The sequence below is a fragment of the Schistocerca piceifrons genome, chromosome 2 (genome assembly GCF_021461385.2).
Source record: "Schistocerca piceifrons isolate TAMUIC-IGC-003096 chromosome 2, iqSchPice1.1, whole genome shotgun sequence".
NCBI classification, from domain to species: domain Eukaryota; kingdom Metazoa; phylum Arthropoda; class Insecta; order Orthoptera; family Acrididae; genus Schistocerca; species Schistocerca piceifrons.
Genome location: NC_060139.1, coordinates 74189728 through 74207985, shown reverse-complemented (window position 1 = coordinate 74207985; position 18258 = coordinate 74189728). Strand labels below are relative to the sequence as shown.

At 40.0% G+C, this 18258-nt stretch overlaps 1 protein-coding gene across 2 annotated transcripts in view; it reads left to right on the top strand.

The window, feature by feature from the left end:
* The window catches only part of LOC124777072 (tRNA 2'-phosphotransferase 1), a 68937-nt gene that overhangs the window by 35824 nt on the left and 14855 nt on the right, over positions 1-18258 (top strand). For both annotated transcript variants that reach the window (XM_047252345.1, XM_047252346.1), the window contains one exon: positions 846-1122. In XM_047252345.1, the coding sequence (XP_047108301.1) occupies positions 865-1122 (258 nt within the window). In that variant the 5' untranslated portion in view covers positions 846-864. The remainder of the gene's footprint in view (positions 1-845; positions 1123-18258) is intronic.

The window sequence follows — 18258 nt, the reverse complement described above, 5'->3', positions numbered from 1 at the left end:
AATACAACAAATATACAAAAGAAAACAGGAGAAAAAATTGAAAAATACATCCAACTGGCTGAGGAAGTCAAGGACATGTGGCATCAGGATAAAGTTGACATTATACCAATTATACTATCAACTACAGGAGTCATTTTGGATCCACCAGTACATCAATGCAATACAGCTCCATCCAAACATATATATACAACTACAAAAATCTGTAATTATTGATACATGTTCAATGACCCGAAAGTTCCTAAATGCAATGTAACATATACCATACAGTTAAAAGGAAGTCACACTTGATGAAGGTCCGCGTCACTTTCCATTTTTAACCAGACCTAAGGTCTGAGAAAGAAAAGAAGATAATAACAATAATTAGCTTTTGCAAGAAATATATTTGCTTGATCAGAGAGGAGAGTCACTGGTGTTAATTTAGAAATAGGGAAGTAAAAGAGAAACACATGGGAGGGATAAAATATACAGACAGTAAATGTAGGAAATAAGAAATAGAATACTAAAAAAAGAAGGATGACATGGTGAGGGAACTGGAAGTGACTGAGTGAAAGAAATAGAATAACTGAGAGTGGGGGAGACAGGTATATGTACAAAAAACAACCATAGATGTGTAGATAATGTAAGAACAGGGTGATTATGCAGTTTTATGGAACTGGAATGACTATTTTGGGTAGCTGTGAATAGTGAAGCCAAATCAGTTATCTTCTATCATCAAACCATGCCACATCGTTTCCTGTTGCTAATAAGTATCATTTAAATACAACTTCGATGATTTATAGAAAATGTATGTGATTTTGCTAATGTTTTATTATGGACTTTTGTGTTTACAACTCTTTTTTTTTCAGTTTGTTGTTGCTGAGAAAAATGCATGGTAAGGACATTTCTTTGAGCAAAGCATTGTCATGGATTTTGCGCCATGGTGCAGTTAAAGAAGGGCTAGCCATTACTGAAGATGGTTTTGTGGCAGTGGAGGAGATTCTGAGCCATAAATCTTTTAGAAACTATCAGTTATCGGATATACAACGTGTCGTGGCAGAAAATGAAAAGCAGAGATTTGCATTACGAACAGATACTGAGACAGGGACACTTTACATTAGAGCTAATCAAGGTCATTCAATACAGGTAATGCCTATTTAATTTTAGGGCTGATAACCAATGTTATATTAATATAACTAGTAGATAGTACTTTGATACCTCGAAATAACGCGACTTAGAAACACTTTATTTGCTTTGGTGTATGGCAGTTTATTTATTTTTATGCATGTTCTGTCGCACTAGAGTTGCAAAAATATGGAACAAGTCAGTTTTTTTCCTTCCTCCTCCTCCTCGTCCTCCCCTCCCCCCTCGCTCCTCCCCCTCTCTCTCTCTAAAATATTGTATATTATGCTATGAAACAACAATGTCTGCATACATTAATGAGATATTCATGCTACTCATATTGACTAAAGCAGCATCTTGACACATGAAGATATACACAACATATTTTGCAACAAAACATAACAGTTTTATTTACACATTAACTAATGAGACATCCAAGAATAAAACTAATAGTTGAAAATGAACATGATATATTATACAATGAAGAGACAAGGAAACTGGTACACTTGCCTAATATCATGTGGGGCCCTTGCAAGCATGTATATGTGCTGAAACACGATGTGGCATGAATTCGACTAATCTCTGAATTAGTGCTCGAGGGAATTGACACCATGAATCTTGCAGAGCTGTCCATAAATCCGTAAGGGTACAATGGGGTGGAGGCAAGGCATCCCAGATAATTTCAATATTGTTCACGTCTGGGGACTTTGGTGGCCAGCGGAAGTGTTTAAACTCAGAAAAGTGTTCCTGGAGCCACTCTATTGCAATTCAGGACCGTGGGGTGTCGCATTGTCCTGCTGGAATTGCCCAAGTCCATCGGAATGCACAATGGACATGAGTGGATGTAGGTGATCAGACAGGATGCTTAAGTTACATGTCACCTGTCAAGTCTTATCTAGGCATATCAGGGCCCCATATCATGCTAACTGCACATACTTCATACCATTGCAGAGTCTCCACCAGCTTGAACAGTCCCCTGCTGAATGCAGGATCCATGGATTCATGAGGTTGTCTCCATGCCCCTACACATCCATCCGTCTGATATAATTTGAAACGAGACCAGGCAACATGTTTCCAGTCATCAACAGTCCAATGTCGGTTTTGATGGGCCCAGAAGCTTAAAGCTATGTCATGCAGTCATCAAGGGTACATGAATGGGCCTTCGGCTCCGAAAGCCCATATTGATGCTGTTTCATTGAATGTTTCACACATAGACACTTGTTGATGGCCCAGCATTGAAATCTGCAACAATTTGCGGAACAGTTGCACTTCTGTCATGTTGAATGCTTCTCTTCAGTTGTCGTTGGTCCTGTTCTTGCAGCATCTTTTTCCAGTTGCAGCAATTTCGGAGATTTGATATTTTACAAGGTTCCAGATATTCAGGTTACTCTCATGAAATGGTCATATGGAAATATCCCCACTTTATTCCTACCTCGGAGGTGCTGTGTTCCATCACTTGTGCATTGACTATAACACCACGTTCAAACTCACTTAAATCTTGATGACCTACCATTGTAGCAGCAGTAACCAACCTAACAAATGCGCCATACATTGTCTTATGTAGGCATTGCTGACTGCAGTGCCGTATTCTGCCTGTTTACATGTCCCTGTATTTGAATACACATGCTTACACTAGTTTCATTGGTACTTCAGTGTATAACAAAATGAAATAATTTATATTTAAGTGTACAAAAATACGTCCCAGTAATAACATTATTTATATATTTTGTTTAGTTGTATATTTATTTACCTATCCATCCATACTTTGATCACCCTTTAGAGCGATACTGCATACATTATACATTATCACACTCATTTATACTAAAAAATATCACCAATTGAGTAACATGAATTTCACAAGATGTTTCCTACAATTCCTTTGAATTTTGATTTTTATGGAGCAAGGCTTTTGATATCTGTTGGTAGAGCATTGAACACTTTTATGCCCAAGTAATATGCTCCTTTCTGCACAAAGGTGAAGTTAGTTCAGCTGCTGTGCACATCTTGCTTTGACATTGTATTTTATTCATGCTTTTGAAAAGACAGCATTTTTTATTTCCAAAACATACAAGGGAGAAGATATACTGTGATGCTACTGTGAAAAATCTGTAGTTTCTGGAACGGATTTCTACAAGACTGTATTGGATGGACACCACTCGTCACTCATAATGAGGATTACTCTCTTCTGCATAATAAAGTTTTTTTTAAATTTATTCTGCCTCTCCCAAAGGTGATGTCATCAGGCGACATGCATGGAAATATCTAAATCAAGCAGCCGTAACCACATCTTTATGTGTAGCTGATGCAGTTATGTGCAAAGCAAAAGTTGCTGAATGAACTCTTTTTGCCGTAACTATAATATGGCAGTAGCAATGTAATTGTCTGTAAATTTGTACACCTAAAAACTTTGAGAAGTCTACTTTCTGCCCCTTAAAATTTTAAATGTATGCCCTTTCTTTTTGTGTGTTACATGAAATTGTACGTAATGTATTTTTTGATATGTGGAATGAGTCCATTACAGGTAAACCACCTGAGGACATTAGTAAGAACAGGGTGAGCATGTGTTTCCAGCTTTTTCTCTGCTGATTTACATACTGCAAAGAGAGCAATCTCGATCGTTGTAATAGAAGAGAATGGGAGCCATCTCTGAATAATAGAAACAGCAAGAGAACCAGCAGCAAGCCCTGTGGAACTTCAATATTTATTGTACCCCACACTGATGGAGCTAGACATCAGTAACTATTAGTAATTCTGTCCCCTCCGTTTCCTACCTCTCAGATAAAACTTAATCCACATTGCCACTATACCATTTAAACAATAAAAGACTGCTTTCTGTAGAAAAATTTTGTGGTCCTCAAAGTCGAAGGCTTTGGATAGATGGCGTAGGATACTGACTGGTGCCACTCTACTATTTAGAGTGCTACAAATTTGTACAAGGAAGGAGAAAATAGCATCATCTGTTGAAAAACCTTAGCAGAAAGAAAATAGACATGGATTGAGAATATTGTGGCTGTCTAGGTGACCAGCAATTCTCCTGAACACCAGTTCCTCTACAATGTTGTGTGAAGTCACGAATCACGGTACACAATGTGGCAATCCGATGGCAGGGTGTGGGTATGGTAAATGCCCAGTGAACATCATCTGTGAGCGTGTTGTTGTTTTGCGTGGCACTATCGCAGCACAGGCCTACACTCGTATTTTAAGCACCTTCTTGCTTCCTACTGTTGAAGAGCAAATTGGGGATCGCTATTGCATCTTTCAACACGATCGAGCACCTGTTCATAATGCACGGCCTGTGGCGGAGTGGTTACATGACAATAACATCTCTGTAATGAACTGGCACAGACATCGATACCGCTCCTCAGTGCAGCACTCTGTGAAGAATGCCTGCGAGAGTGGAAGCTGTCGTCAAGGCTAAGGGTGGACCAACACCATATTGAATTAAAGCATTACCGATGGAAGGCGCCATGAACTTGTAAGTCATTTTCAGCCAGGTGTCCGGATACTTTTGATCACATAGTGTATATAGCAGAGAAGCAGTAGAGAATGGTTTACACAGTCAAAACCCTTTGTAAGCTAACAGAAAATTTCTGTGACTTTTTATGATTTATCCAGTGTGAAAGCAATGTTTCTCAACAAATTTGTTGATGGTACATATTGTACTCTTCCCTTTCTGGAAGCCGAACTGATTTAGTGATACAATATTAGATTTTGCTGTGGAATCTTGGATCTGGAGTGCAACAACTTTTCTAAATACTTTTGAGAATATTGGGAGAAGACTTGCTGGACAGTAGTTTTGGGGTTCCAATATTATTTATTTATTGTTTTTTTTTGTTTGTTTTTGTATTTATTGCATGTTGTGGTGATCCATATTGTGAATATGTCACAATGTTCAAAAGTGTCAGTTTTACAAGTTTCTGATTACATTCTGTGAAATTATGTAAATAGCACTGATCAATTTCACATTGAAATAAAAAATTAATCTATTATGGAAAAATGAATATGTTCACAATAATAAATAGATATGCGCACGAGTAAGGGTCTGGGAATGTATCTGAGTGTTACAGGTTCGTGGATACTATACACTGTGGTTCAGGAGCTCTTCTATAGTGTAAAGTGACCCTTCAATAGGAATTGCCATAACAAGAGCTCATAACCCAGTAAACACTTGACTGATTGAGAGGGAGGGAAGGGGGGGGGGGGTGTTTATGGGACTAAATGGCACAGTCATCAGCCCAACTAAACACTTAATTTGTGAAGGGAGGGCTTTACAAATCTTACAGCCGCTGAAATTGAACCCCTTCTGTACCATACTCAGATTTTTTATTTATTACCACTACTACTACTACTACTACTACTACCACTACCACTACCACTACCACTACTTTATTACTAGATCTGCATTGTTCCATTTGATAATCCTGGCAGCAGACATTGTACTTCTTGAGGCAGTGCACTGAACTTTTTTTAGAGTGACTATTGGAAAATTATCATGCGTTCCAGACAGTCAACAGATTGGTATTTCTTGCCTCTTGCTGAAAGCCTCTTGGTTTTCTTTTTCCCTATTGAGGCATAAAACCACACACTTGCTGAAACCCAAGGCATATAACTTGATTTATATAAAATTCCTGTTATTAACTTTTTAGGAAGTGGTTCTTCAACCTCATTGATTAGTAAATTAAATTTGGAGTTAATATCAACAGCAGCACATTCAGGAGACGAGTCCACAAGCTGTCATTGATGATTAAATTTTTCCATGGTGTGTGTGTGTGTGTGTGTGTGTGTGTGTGTGTGTGTGTGTGGTGTATAATCCTCAAGTTTTTCCAAACTTGGTTTGTGATGAGAAACGGTCCCTCGTGATCAGAGAAACCATTTATAATATTTTTGAGAGTTGAATTATTATAAATTATCCTTATCTATAAATATGTCGTCTGCTAAAATACTAGAACTGGCTGTTACTCTAGTTGGAGACTCTACCAGTGATACTAAGTTGTAATAAAACATCTGGTATTCTAGGTCCATTCTATTTCTATTTTCTGTCAAAAATAGTCCAGTCAACAATGAATAATTAGGGGAAGAAATTCATTTAGCTGCATATTTTTATACTGTGGGTGGAGTGGGGGTGAGGGGGGGGGGTATAAACACTCCCAGGCATACCTGCACACTGCCTCACCATTGATTCATAAGATGAGCTGTAGGAGTGTTGGCATAACCTTATGAAACACCCTGTAGTTGCTATTTGTGATATAGTGGGGTAGAGAGAATGGGGAATTGCATGCTCACTCTTCAGTTTGCAGACCTGTGATGGAGGGAAGTGTATGATCACAATCCATTGCCTTATGTTCCCTCATGTTTCTAAGCTTCAACCTCCCCCTCCCCCTTTCCATACTGTTACACCCTCAGAATGCAATTAATCCCTTGATATGGTTCTCCTGCAATTAAAATATAGTACACATATTTAATATTTATTCTTAACCCACATCACTTAACAATAAACATTATTTTTATACCATTAAAACTCTATTTTTAATAATTGTGATTTTTCATCACTTGCAATGCAGTCCTAGAGAAAAAATGAATATGACCTTTTCTTTGTACGAAATTTTATAGTAGTTTAATTTTGTACTGGGAAACATTTTTTCCAGAAGTTGCAGTTTTCGAGATATTCATCAAACACGTAAAAAAGTGATCTTTTAAGGCATCCCCATCCCCACAGTCTCACCCTAATGGTCACAATTTTTAGTACGTTATGTTGTTCATGATATTCCCCCCCCCCTCCCCCCACCACCACTGTACAAAAATTTATGAGTACATAATTTTTTTCCCCTTAGCCAACTTCTCTTGGTCTTTGTGGACTGTGCTAAAAGTTCACATTAAAGTCACCCATTAGAATAAATGATTAAGATTTTCATGGCAGATGGAAAAAGATTTCCAGCAGGTGCTCTATAAATTGACAGCACAATTGTTACATTATTTATCGTTATCACAATGCCACACACCTCGTAGTGCTGTTCAGCACAGTATTGGCTTATCTAGAGATTTACATCTATATTATTTCAAAAAAATATTGCAACTACACCTTTCCCCATACTAGATCTACAATAATGAGCAGTTAAACAAAAATTTTCAGTCTGTAACCTGTGAATTCTGTTTGTAATATGATGTTCAGAAAAACAAAGAGTATCAGGTTCATTTCCACATTCTCCATCTTTTAGATATATTACCAGTTGGTCTATTTTGTTCTTCAGAGTTTTTACATTTTGATGTAATGCAGACGAAGTTAGAATCTTGTTCACCTTTACATTAGCATGATAGTTTTTTGGAGCAATGTTTCTCAGTAAACAAGTTGTTAATTCTGTTTGGGAGACTGGAGGCTCATTTTGAATACGTAAGAGAGAAGTTTCACATGGCTGGGGTTGCTTTTTGCTGTTGTGGGTCCCCATAAAAAACACTGAGAGAGTTTATTTTCTGTTGCATGTAGTACAAGCTACTGCTTCTGCTGTCTGTGGTGATGTTTTAACTGCTGGTTCTGGTGCTGATGACACTGTTGTTTATGATACTGGTGATGCTTTTGCTTTTGGTGCTGATCATGTGGCCCCCACACTTGGAATTACACAGTTCACTTTCTCTCTGTCTGCAATGATTTCATTTGACTTAGTACATATAAAGTACTTTCCTTCATAATCTAGATGCATTTCTTGCCTGGTATGCTGACATCTGTCAGTATCTAGAGTGGTGCATTTTCTGAAGAGAAAGCACAAGTGTGGGCAGAGTAGGATCCACATGTTGATCATGAAAACCCTGATCCATTAACCACTGCATTTAACTTGCTGAAAAAGTAGTTTGTTATTTCAACAGTTCTATTGTAGAATGTGAGGATGGCATCAGACAATTAAATTAATTTAAATGAACATTACACAAGAACCCTCTACAGATGGCATGGTGACTATATAACATTTTACAGGGTGTTTCAAAAATGACCGGTATATTTGAAACGGCAATAAAAACTAAACGAGCAGCGATAGAAATACACCGTTTGTTGCAATATGCTTGGGACAACAGTACATTTTCAGGCAGACAAACTTTCGAAATTACAGTAGTTACAATTTTCAACAACAGATGGCGCTGCGGTCTGGGAAACTCTATAGTACGATATTTTCCACATATCCACCATGCGTAGCAATAATATGGCGTAGTCTCTGAATTAAATTACCCGAAACCTTTGACAACGTGTCTGGCGGAATGGCTTCACATGCAGATGAGATGTACTGCTTCAGCTGTTCAATTGTTTCTGGATTCTGGCGGTACCCTGGTCTTTCAAGTGTCCCCACAGAAAGAAGTCACAGGGGTTCATGTCTGGCGAATAGGGAGGCCAATCCACGCTGCCTCCTGTATATTTCGGATAGCCCAAAGCAATCACACAATCATCGAAATATTCATTCAGGAAATTAAAGACGTCGGCCGTGCGATGTGGCCGGGCACCATCTTGCATAAACCACGAGGTGTTCGCAGTGTCGTCTAAGGCAGTTTGTACCGCCACAAATTCACGAAGAATGTCCAGATAGCGTGATGCAATAATCGTTTCGGATCTGAAAAATGGGCCAATGATTCCTTTGGAAGAAATGGCGGCCCAGACCAGTACTTTTTGAGGATGCAGGGACGATGGGACTGCAACATGGGGCTTTTCGGTTCCCCATATGCGCCAGTTCTGTTTATTGACGAAGCCGTCCAGGTAAAATTAAGCTTCGTCAGTAAACCAAATGCTGCCCACATGCATATCGCCGTCATCAATCCTGTGCACTGTATCGTTAGCGAATGTCTCTCGTGCAGCAATGGTAGCAGCGCTGAGGGGTTGCCGCGTTTGAATTTTGTATGGATAGAGGTGTAAACTCTGGCGCATGAGACGATACGTGGACGTTGGCGTCATTTGGACCGCAGCTGCAACACGGCGAACGGAAACCCGAGGCCGCTGTTGGATCACCTGCTGCACTAGCTGCGCGTTGCCCTCTGTGGTTGCCGTACGCGGTCGCCCTACCTTTCCAGCACGTTCATCCGTCACGTTCCCAGTCCGTTGAAATTTTTCAAACAGATCCTTTATTGTATCGCTTTTCGGTCCTTTGGTTACATTAAACCTCCGTTGAAAACTTCGTCTTGTTGCAACAACACTGTGTTCTAGGCGGTGGAATTCCAACACCAGAAAAATCCTCTGTTCTAAGGAATAAACCATGTTGTCTACAGCACACTTGCACATTGTGAACAGCACACGCTTACAGCAGAAAGACGACGTACAGAATGGCGCACCCACAGACTGCGTTGTCGTCTATATCTTTCACATGGCTTGCAGCGCCATCTGTTGTTGAAAATTGTAACTACTGTAATTTCGAAAGTTTGTCTGCCTGAAAATGTACTGTTGTCCCAAGCATATTGCAACAAACGGTGTATTTCTATCGCTGCTCGTTTAGTTTTTATTGCCGTTTCAAATATACCGGTCATTTTTGAAACACCCTGTAGGACCAATGTTGTGCCCAGAGTGTTATGGAGGACTACCAAGAATGATTTGCTGGAAACTATCCCAACCACAGCCGCCACTCACCACGTTTTCTTTCACTGGCATTATCTCACATATCACCATGCAACCTATCTGTAAAGTTGTAGAGAGAAAATGCAATTTGTGGAATGAAAGGAACAAAGTTGTTTCTAGTCGTATTTAATGTGTGCACCATCAATTACTAGAGCAGCAACTACCAAAGTGTATCAGGCATTAACATCCTCTGATGTATGACAAGGGAACACTGTTCAGTGCAGGGTACGTACGAGGTCTGTTCAAACAATTCCGAAACATTCATAATTTCGTGCCAGTGGTGTGCTGGAGCCAAATGTGCTTGGCATCCCTGCACATGCCTGTGTTTAATGTGTAACTGCTGAAGTTTCATTGTTGCATGTCTGTTCTGTGCTGTATTGAGTAGAATGTTGTATCACGCGTCTGCATTAAATTTGTGTGAAACTCAAGAAAACCTTTATAGAGATATACCAAATGATGCAGGAAGCCTACGGTGAGGAATGTTTAAAAAGTACTCGGTGCTACAAATGGTTCACATGGTTTAAAAATGGCCAGACAGAAGTAAAAGATGACCCTCATTCAGGACACTCTTCGACGTCTGTCAACAATGCTCATTTCAAGAACATCATTGAAATTGTGCATGGCAGTCAAAGACTGACTGTCCAAGAGATTGCAGGAGAATGTAACATTTCAGTTGGATCACATCATGATATCCTGACACAGAATCTTGGAATGCATCATGTTGCTGCCAAGTTCATCCCATGGCTCATGAGAGACCAGAAAGACTGGCACCTTGCAGTCTGTGAAGAGCTTTTGGATTACGCAAATGAGAACCAGTTCTTCCTTAAGACAATTATAACTTGTGGGCCGGCTGCAGTGGCCGAGCGGTTCTAGGCGCTTCAGTCTGGAACCGCGCGCAACTACTACGGTCGCTGGTTCGAATCCTGCCTCGGGCATGGATGTGTGTAATGTCCTTAGGTTAGTTAGGTGTAAGTAGTTCTACGTTCTAGGGGACTGATGATCTCAGATGTTAAGTCCCATAGTGCTCAGAGCCATTTGAACCATAACTGTTGATGAGATGTTGGTCTACAGTTATGGTGTTGAGATCAAGGTTCTCCAAGACCAAAAAAAGCTCGCCAGGTCAGAGGAAATGTCAGAGCCATGCTGATAGTTTTCTTTGATTCTGAATGATTAGTTCATCATGAATTTGTGCGACAGGGACAAAATGCTAATCAATGGTACTATCAGGACATGTGGCAATGCCTGTGAGAAAATGTGAGAAGGAAATGGCCTGAAATGTGGCGGACAATTGATTGCTGTTGCATCATGATAATGCAGCTGCATGGTCATCCCTGTTGGTGCGTGACTGTTACACAAAAAATGATATCACTGTGCTGCCTCATCTTTTGTACTCTCCAGACCTGGAAACCCCATAGAAAGAATGAAGATTTGCAACAACAGGTGAAATGAAAGCAAATTAACACACAGTGCTTCACACAGTCCAGCATGAGGCATATCAAGACTGCTTCTGGAAATGGAAATGGCATTTGAAGTGGTGTACCAATTGTGGAGTAGAGTATTTCAAAGTAGACCATGGACAATAAGTAAAAGATGAGCACAGAAAAATTTTGTGGACTAAGTTCTGAAATTTTTTGAACAGACATTGGACAGAAAATCAGCTAGCCCATTCTGTTGCCAATTTGAAAGTAAATTTTACCTGCTGATGAAAATCCTAGTCAGTTTTGACATTCTGTTAAGTCATCAAATGGATCAAATTCATTTATACATTTTTCTCAGTGATAATACTGGCACCAAAATGAAAGGTGATAGAGAGAACACTAAGTACTGATTTCAAACAATGGAAAATCCAGGATGGAATGTAACAATGAAGGCATTACCTACAAACAAATCCGCGGTACGGCTATGGGCATCTGCATGGCACCATCATATGCTAATCTATTCATGGACCATCTACAGGAATCCTTCCTAAAAACCCAGAATCGTAAACCCCTCACCTGGTTCAGAGTCATTGATGACATCTTTGCTATCTGGAACGAAGATGAGGACACCTTATTCACATTCCTCTAGAACCTCAACAACTTCTCCCCCATTTGCTTCACCTGGTCCTACTCAACCCAACAAGCCACCTTCTTAGATGTTGACTTCCACCTCAGAGATGGCTACATCAGTACCTCCATCCATATCAAACTTACTAACCACCAACAATACCTCCACTTCGACAGCTGCCACCCATTTATACTGAGAAGTCCCTTCCGTACAGCCTAGCCACCCATGGTCGTCGCATCTGCAGTGACGAGCAGTCCTTCTCTAAATATACCAAGGGTCTCACTGAAGCCTTCACTGACTGTAATTATCCTCCCATCCTTGTACAGAAACAAATCTCCCGTGCCTTATCTTTCCAGTCTCCCACCATCTCCCAATGTCCCGCAGTCCGGCCACAGAGGCGCATTCCCCTCGTAACTCAGTACTATCTGGGACTGGAGCAACTGAATTACATTCTCCACCACGGTTTTGATTACCTCTCGTTGTGCCCTGAAATGAGAAATGTCCTACCCACTATCCCTCCCACCCCTCCTACCATGGTATTCCGCTGTCCACCGAACCTACACAATAAACTCGTCCATCCTTACACAACCCCTGCTCCCAATCCCTTACCTCTTAGCTCATACCCCTGTAATAGACCTAGATGCAAGACCTGTCCCATACATCCTCCTACCACCACCTACTCCAGTCCGGTCACTGACATCACCTATCCCATCAAAGGCAGGGCTACCAGTCATGTGATTTAAAAGCTAAGCTGCAGCCACTGTGCTGCATTTTATGTAGGCATGACAACCAACAAGCTGTCTGTCGGCATGAACGGCCACCGACAAACTGTGGCCAAAAAACAAGTGGACCACCCTGTAGCTGAATACGTTGCCAAACATGATACCCCTCATCTCAATGACTGCTTCACAGCCTGTGCCATATGGATCCTTCCCACCAACACGAGCTTTTCTGAATTGCACAGGTGGGAACTTTCCCTGCAATACATCCTATGTTCCCATAATCCTCCTGGCCTCAACCTTCGTTAGTCAGTGTCCTCACCCATCCAGCCTCCTCCCTGTTCCCATTCCAGCACTACACAGCTGTCATTTCACTGCCACACCCAGTCTTTTAATTTCTTTTTATTTTTATTTCTCTCCTTTCCGTTACTTACCCCCTCCCTTCCCCCACACCTTCTCTCCTGCCCTCCATCTAAACTGCAACACTTCACTGTCTGCTACTTCCACCATACTATCCCTCCCCCTCCCCACCCAGTCCTCCTCCATACCCCCACCCAGTCGCCACTCCCATCATGCACTGGTGCTGCTGCTCGCAGTGTAGTTTCAGCTCTCTGAGACTGCAGACGTGTGTGCAAGTTGCACTTGTGTGTGTGTGTGTGTGTGTGTGTGTGTGTGTCTTGCTGACAAAGGCTTTAATAGCCGAAAGCTATGATTGTGTGAATCTTTTTATTGTGCCTATCGCGACTCAGCACCTCCGCTATATGGTAAGTACTGATTTCAGCCTTGCAAAATTATTTCACTGCAGTAAATCATAATATGGTATCTCCTGTCACTTACTGCATAAATGCTAAAATGACATATTTAGATAAGTGAATATAAAATCAACTAAAATAAGTCAACACAGAAAAAGCAGTTTAACTTGATGAAATATGTATTTGATTCTATACAAGTTGCTCCCCTTCTGGCAGAAGTTTATTCTAGTTCAGTGGGGCAGCAAAGGGTTCCGTATAATTGGAAGAAGGCACAAGTAATTCCCGTTTTAAAGGATAGATGTGCATAATTCGAGACCCATATCACTGGCATCAGCTTTCTGGAATTATGGAACATGTTTTATACTTGCATATTAAGATCTTTTCAGAGAATGAAACTCTCCTTCATAGAAATCATGGTGGATTTCATAAATGGGATCCTGTAAAACTCAGCTTGATCTGTTCATCCTTGTGCTCTAAGAGGGCGACAGATGTCCTCCCCAGATTGATTCCATGTTCCTTGCCTTCCCGAGGGCAATGGATGCGGTTCCACACTGTCGCTTAGTCAACAAAATATTAGCTTGCAGAATGTCGGACCAGATTTGTGACTGGATTCAGGACTTTCTAGCATGCAGAAGCGTGCTGCTTAAGCACACACTTCTGCTCTCCATGATGTTTATTCAGCTCCCCTAGCCAACAGGATCTTCAGATGTCGCCCATTCTAAGCATATGTTGGACGAGGTGATACAGTGCTTGGTCTGATCTGCCTTACTGGCTATTTTCCTTTGCAAGTTGTACCCACAGGTGGAATAACTTGTAACACACTCTCCCAAAATGGTGTCCAACATTGCTGTGGTTGCCTCTGTGTATGATTATAAGTCTGCATCAGAGGCAGGGAAAACTACACAAGGTACTGAAATTGCTGTCCAAGACAATCTCTTCATATGTATGTTACCCTGAGATTATTATGTTTTACAAGCTACATAACATATGAATAAAACCTCACTGATGTTGGGCCATTACTTTTAGGTGTTTATTTTTGATTTCCCACTGTAACATAAACTCTAAAAATAATAGGTTGAACAGTTCCTCTCCTTTTTTTCAGTGTGTTTTCTCCTGTATGTATTATGAATAAAAAGGCAAGAGGTCAAAAAGTGTGTTGTCGAATTTTAAGCTTGCTGAACACCACTTCTTGTTGTAGGGAACCTACAGCTGTCATGGCATACTGCATCTCTGTTGCCAAACACCTTGATCTTGCCATTCTTCCTCATCCTCTTCCCCCCATAACTTCTTGTATACCACTTAGTCAGCCTTTCTGTTGTCTTTTTCTCCTTCTCTTTCCAGGTGGTTGCCATGAGGGTAATCTCTTGGCCCATCAGTCTTTTTCCATTCTTTTGATATGCCCTAACCATCATAGCTGTCTTTCTTTTATTCTATCCATAATACTACAAGGAGTCTGCGTCTTCTCTCGTTCCCTCATTTCTTACATGGTCATGTCGGGAAATTCTACATGCTCTTCTCAAGTGGCCCATTTCTAAAGCTCTACGTCTCTTTGTATTTTTTTCTGTGCATTCCCATCACTCACTTCCGTAGCTTGTTATTGGTTATACAATGGATTTGTGTTAACACATTTTAACTTTTAGGATTTAATTTTTGCACAGCCACACTTCCCTACCTGATCTGTTATCGGATATCTGTCACAGCTTCTATCATGTGATAGGATATTTTACACACTTTAATATGATGTCGGCCAATGTCCAAGTTACTTCCATCCTCACCGTAACAAAGATATTTTGTATTTGCAAAATTAATTTTCAGACCCAACATTTTATACTCTTCCAACATCTTCACAAGCGTGTAAGATATGATTATATCCTCGTCGTTGTTTGCCAAAACAACCGGATCATCAGCATAGAAAAGTGAATCAGTACATTGGTTCCCTACTTCAGTCCCAATGCCCATGCACTTTCTGTACCACATATCCAGTGCCTTCTGCACATATATCTTAAAGAGCGTGGGAGACAGAAAGCATCCTTGTCTTCCACTTTATTTCCTTGTACTCTGTTCTTTCTTCCGGTAGAAGGCATTAAAAAAAAAAAATGCTTCTCCCACTCTAACAGACTGATAATTGGCAAGTTTGCTCTTTCTTTTACTTCTTTCCTCAGCCATGCAGCCATTATCCATGCTGCTGCTCTCTTGTGCCCCCATGGATCAGTTGATTACCTCACATTTATCCTCCCACATTTCACTTTTCCTTTTATAGACATCCTCTCTTACTTCTCTGTCCATTCTAACATAGAAAGCTCAATCATGTTTGTCCCGTTTTCTGCCAATCATTATAAAACATCTTTTTTAGGTTTACTTTTTTTTCAAAGCTTTATGAGTCCACTATTGTGATTGCTTCTTTCTTTCTTTCTTCTTCTTGCTGGCCCAGTGCTTCAAATTCTGTTTTATGTATGCATTTTTTAATTACTTGGTACATAAGTTCCACCATTCCTTCTTCTAAGTGCCTCAGTTTATTTAGCAACTGTAATTTATAAAGAAATGGTACAGACTCTTGTTTCAAACTACTTATGTTGTATTTCATAGCATCCACTGTCCTTGGAATACAGTAGAAGCCCAATATAACGTGATACGATACAACACGAATTTGTATGTAATGTGGTATAAGGTATGTCCCCCAAAATAAAATATCATTTATGAATGATTTTTGCACTCACAGTTGTTGTTGTTGGTGTTGTCTTCAGTCCTGAGACTGGTTTGATGCAGCTCTCCATGCTACTCTATCCTGTGCAAGCTTCTTCATCTCCCAGTACTTACAGCAACCTACATCCTTCTGAATCTGCTTAGTGTATTCATCTCTTGGTCTCCCTCTACGATTTTTACCCTCCACGCTGCCCTCCAATGCTAAATTTGTGATCCCTTGATGCCTCAGAACATGTCCTACCAACCGGTCCCTTCTTCTTGTCAAGTTGTGCCACAAACTCCTCTTCTCCCCAATTCTATTCAATACCTCCTCATTAGTTATGTGATCTACCCATCTAATCTTCAGCATTCTTCTGTAGCACCACATTTTGAAAGCTTCTATTCTCTTCTTGTCCAAACTATTTATCGCCCATGTTTCACTTCCATACATGGCTACACTCCATACAAATACTTTCAGAAACGACTTCCTGACACTTAAATCTATACTCGATGTTAACAAATTTCTCTTCTTCAGTATATTTTATAAATGTGACAAAAGTCTTATTACAGTCTGCATGTAGCCTTTCTGCAGTATAATTTACTGCTCCAATCTACAAACACTCTAAATGATGACCAAAATAAATGGGCAGAAGTAAAATCAACCTACAGTTTGTCTTATCAACATACCGGCATTGTTGCTGGACAGAAGCCTTGAATTCACACCTCACAATTAACACTGTAATGCAGTCAACAAAGTGATTACGCAATAGTGCTCGGCAGTAATTGAAATGAGCACAACCATCATGTGGATCATAAATTATTCATTCATTGTCTAGATTTCTGTGTGCTTGTCATCACAGAAATGGAAATTTTATTCTGCGAGCTATAAACTAAAAGTTATTGATCGTGTGAAGAAAGGTAAAACTAAAGCAAATTTATCATGCGAGTGTGGTGTACCTGAACCAACAATCAGCAGATGGGTGAAAAAAAAGAGAGCAAACTTAGAAGTTTTCTAAACACAGTTGAAAGTGACGTGAGAATTGGCAGAAAAAGCAATAAACTAGGAAAAAAGACAGTGAACTTGACAAATGCCTTTATTGGTGGTTTTTAATAAAGAGCAGTGAAGGTGTACCACTTTCCGGATCAATTATTAAAGCCTATGCTGATAAATCTCACTTTGATTTACATGGCAACAAATATTTTATAGTTTCCAATGGATGGTTTTGGAGATGGAAATGTCACCAATGAATTTGCCAAACAACCATTGAAGGAGATCAAGCTCTTTTGACAGTGTATCTGCTTCACAGTTTTGTGAAATTCTACACAAAGTAATGTTAGGTGAAAATGTAAATGATTATAAAGAGTATAACTGTGATGAAATGGCACTTTATTTTCAATTGCTTCCAACCAAAACTCTCAATACAAAAAAAAAAATAATGAAATAAGACGAGTTTGAAAATGTATAAATGCACAATAACCCTCCTCTTTGCCACAAATAAATTGGGGAGCCATAAGTTGAAACCTCTTTGTACAGGTAAAAGTAAAAGCCCGGGATATTCCAAGAATGTATACGTATCACTATTCCAATACACTTAAAAGCATTCAAAGAATGTTTGGATGACATGTGACATTTTCAGCTATTGGTTTCAAGAAGAGCTTGTTCCATCAGTGAGCAAGTACCTAGAGTCACTTAAACTGAGAGAGGACACTCTATTAGTCCCTGCTCACTGTCCAGATCATCCACCTGCTGATGTGTTGCAATCACAAGATGGAAAAATAAAAACTTTGTTTTTGCTAGGAAACCATGGTGGTATTAACTCAACTGCTGGATCAGTGTATAATATGTGCACTCAGTGCTCATTATTACCATGAAATGCCCACTTCAATAGAAAATTCAAATGAGGAAAAGGAAATGTTCTTGAAATCTGTAAATCTTAAGTGTGTTGTTTCTTCAGAAGGCTTGGTGTGGCAAAGCATCAGTGTGACCATTACTAGGAATTGCTGAACCAAGTGTTCCATTGAAGAAAATGCAACAGATGAATGTTGCAGTGACATAGATTCCAACAGTAGTGACATCCAGTCAGCATGTCATGTTCTACAGTGCAATATTGATCTTGAAGGCTTGTGCTGTTGGGTAGTCATCGACAAAAAGGAACTGATTTTGGAGACTGTAGACGATGAGGACATTATTGACTCTGTTTGAAATGAGAGTAGTGAAGCAGTTGAGGAGGAGGATGATGAAGTTGAAGAAGAAAGTGTAGATTATATTTCTAGTCCATGTGAAGTACTGGATAATATAAATAAAGTGCTATGTGGATGGAGAGACAAAGTGAACCAGACCAAATTGAGTTGTTGCACCTTACGAGCATAAAACAGTATG